General features: G+C 65.9%; 1 protein-coding gene across 1 annotated transcript in view; it reads right to left on the reverse strand.

Moving 5' to 3' along the window:
• Positions 1-311: 311 nt before the first annotated feature.
• The window catches only part of GPAA1 (glycosylphosphatidylinositol anchor attachment 1), an 8,607-nt gene continuing 7,521 nt past the window's right edge, over positions 312-1,397 (reverse strand). The window contains exons 11-14 of the mRNA XM_010003152.1: positions 1,280-1,397; positions 1,030-1,200; positions 409-442; positions 312-377 (exon numbers count right to left, since the gene is read on the reverse strand). Coding sequence (XP_010001454.1) covers positions 312-377; positions 409-442; positions 1,030-1,200; positions 1,280-1,397 — 389 coding nt within the window. The remainder of the gene's footprint in view (positions 378-408; positions 443-1,029; positions 1,201-1,279) is intronic.

Below are 1,397 nucleotides of genomic sequence, written 5' to 3' on the forward strand. Positions count from 1 at the left end.
GGCAGGAGCTGCTGCCACCCTGGTGGGCTCAGCTGGAGGCGGGCGCCCTGTCTTGGCGGGAGGGAAGAGGGGGCAGCATGCCTGCTTGCCCCTGGGCTCCCTGTCCAGGAGTCTGTGAATCCAGGGGTCTGTGTGCAGCTCCAGGTGTGGGTCTGTGAATGGGACTGTCCTTGTGTCCATCCACGGGTCTGTCCGTGCGTCTGTGTGTCCATCTGCGGTCTGTCTGTGCGTCGGTCTGTGGGTCCATCCATGGGTCTGGCCATGGGTCTGTCTGTGGGTCTGGCCATGGGTCAGTCCGTCGTTCCAGCCCCTCACTTCCAGCAGAGCACGTTCCAGAGCAGCAGCCAGCAGGGGTGGGCGCCAAGGGCGAGGAAGGGGAAGAGGAAGGAGCAGCGCCGTCCCCGCCGGCGTGGCCACCACCAGAAGCGCCGCCAGCAGCACCCTGGGGAGGGGGCACAGTCAGGAAGTGTAGGGGGTGTCACATGCAGGGGAGAGCCCCCAGTGTCCCCCTGACATCCCCCAAACCTGGGGAGACCCCTGCAACCCTCCGCCCCAAGGAGGGCCATCATCTTCTCCTCCTGACATCTCCCCACCCCCCATCACAGCCCCAGAGGGAGCCTCCAGTGCCCCCCTGACATCCTCCCAGCCTGGGGAGATCCTGGTGTCCCCCCCAACCCCACGAAGAGCCACCCTGGCATTCCCAATGCCCTCCACCCCACCATCATCCCAGTGAAAGCCCCCAGCATCCCCCTAGTGTCCCCCTACCCTAGGGACACCCCCTTCAGTGTCCCCCTCAGCACCCCCAAGCCCAGGGAGAGCCCCAGTATTCCTGTGGTGTCTCCTTACTCTGGGGAAAGCCCCTGGCACTCCCACCTCAGGGAGAGCCCCTGGCTTCCCCCCAGCATCACCTCATCCTGGGTAAGAGGCTCCTCAGTGTCTCCCACCATCACCCCAGGGGGAGTTCCCAGTGTCCCTCTGCCTCAGCGAGAGCCCCTGATGTCCCCCTGCTGTGGAGGGCTCTGGACTCACTTGGGGCCGTTGGGGGTGACGGCAGCAGCAGCTGGCACCATGGTGGCAGCAGGGAGGGAGCCAAGGGAGAAGTTGAGAAGGGCGAGACAGCCCAACAGCAGCGCCAGGTAGAGCAGGGCCAGCAGCTTCAGTGTCATCCAGCCCCGGTCGTTGCTTCCACCTGTCAGCGCCCTGCAGGACAGGGGGGATGCTCAGCACCCTAGTGTGGGGGGATGGCATCCCAGGGACCTCCCCAGACCCTCTCCGGCACCTGTGGGTGTTGTGGGGCAGGGCCATGCCAGCCAAGTAGATGGCGATGACGGTGAGGACCACGGCTTCCGACTCGGACACGGGGAAGTGCTGGGTGGCCACGTGCTGGCCCAGCACCG

This window comes from Chaetura pelagica, unplaced genomic scaffold, assembly GCF_000747805.2.
Source record: "Chaetura pelagica isolate M959 unplaced genomic scaffold, ChaPel_1.0 scaffold828, whole genome shotgun sequence".
NCBI classification, from domain to species: Eukaryota; Metazoa; Chordata; class Aves; order Apodiformes; family Apodidae; genus Chaetura; species Chaetura pelagica.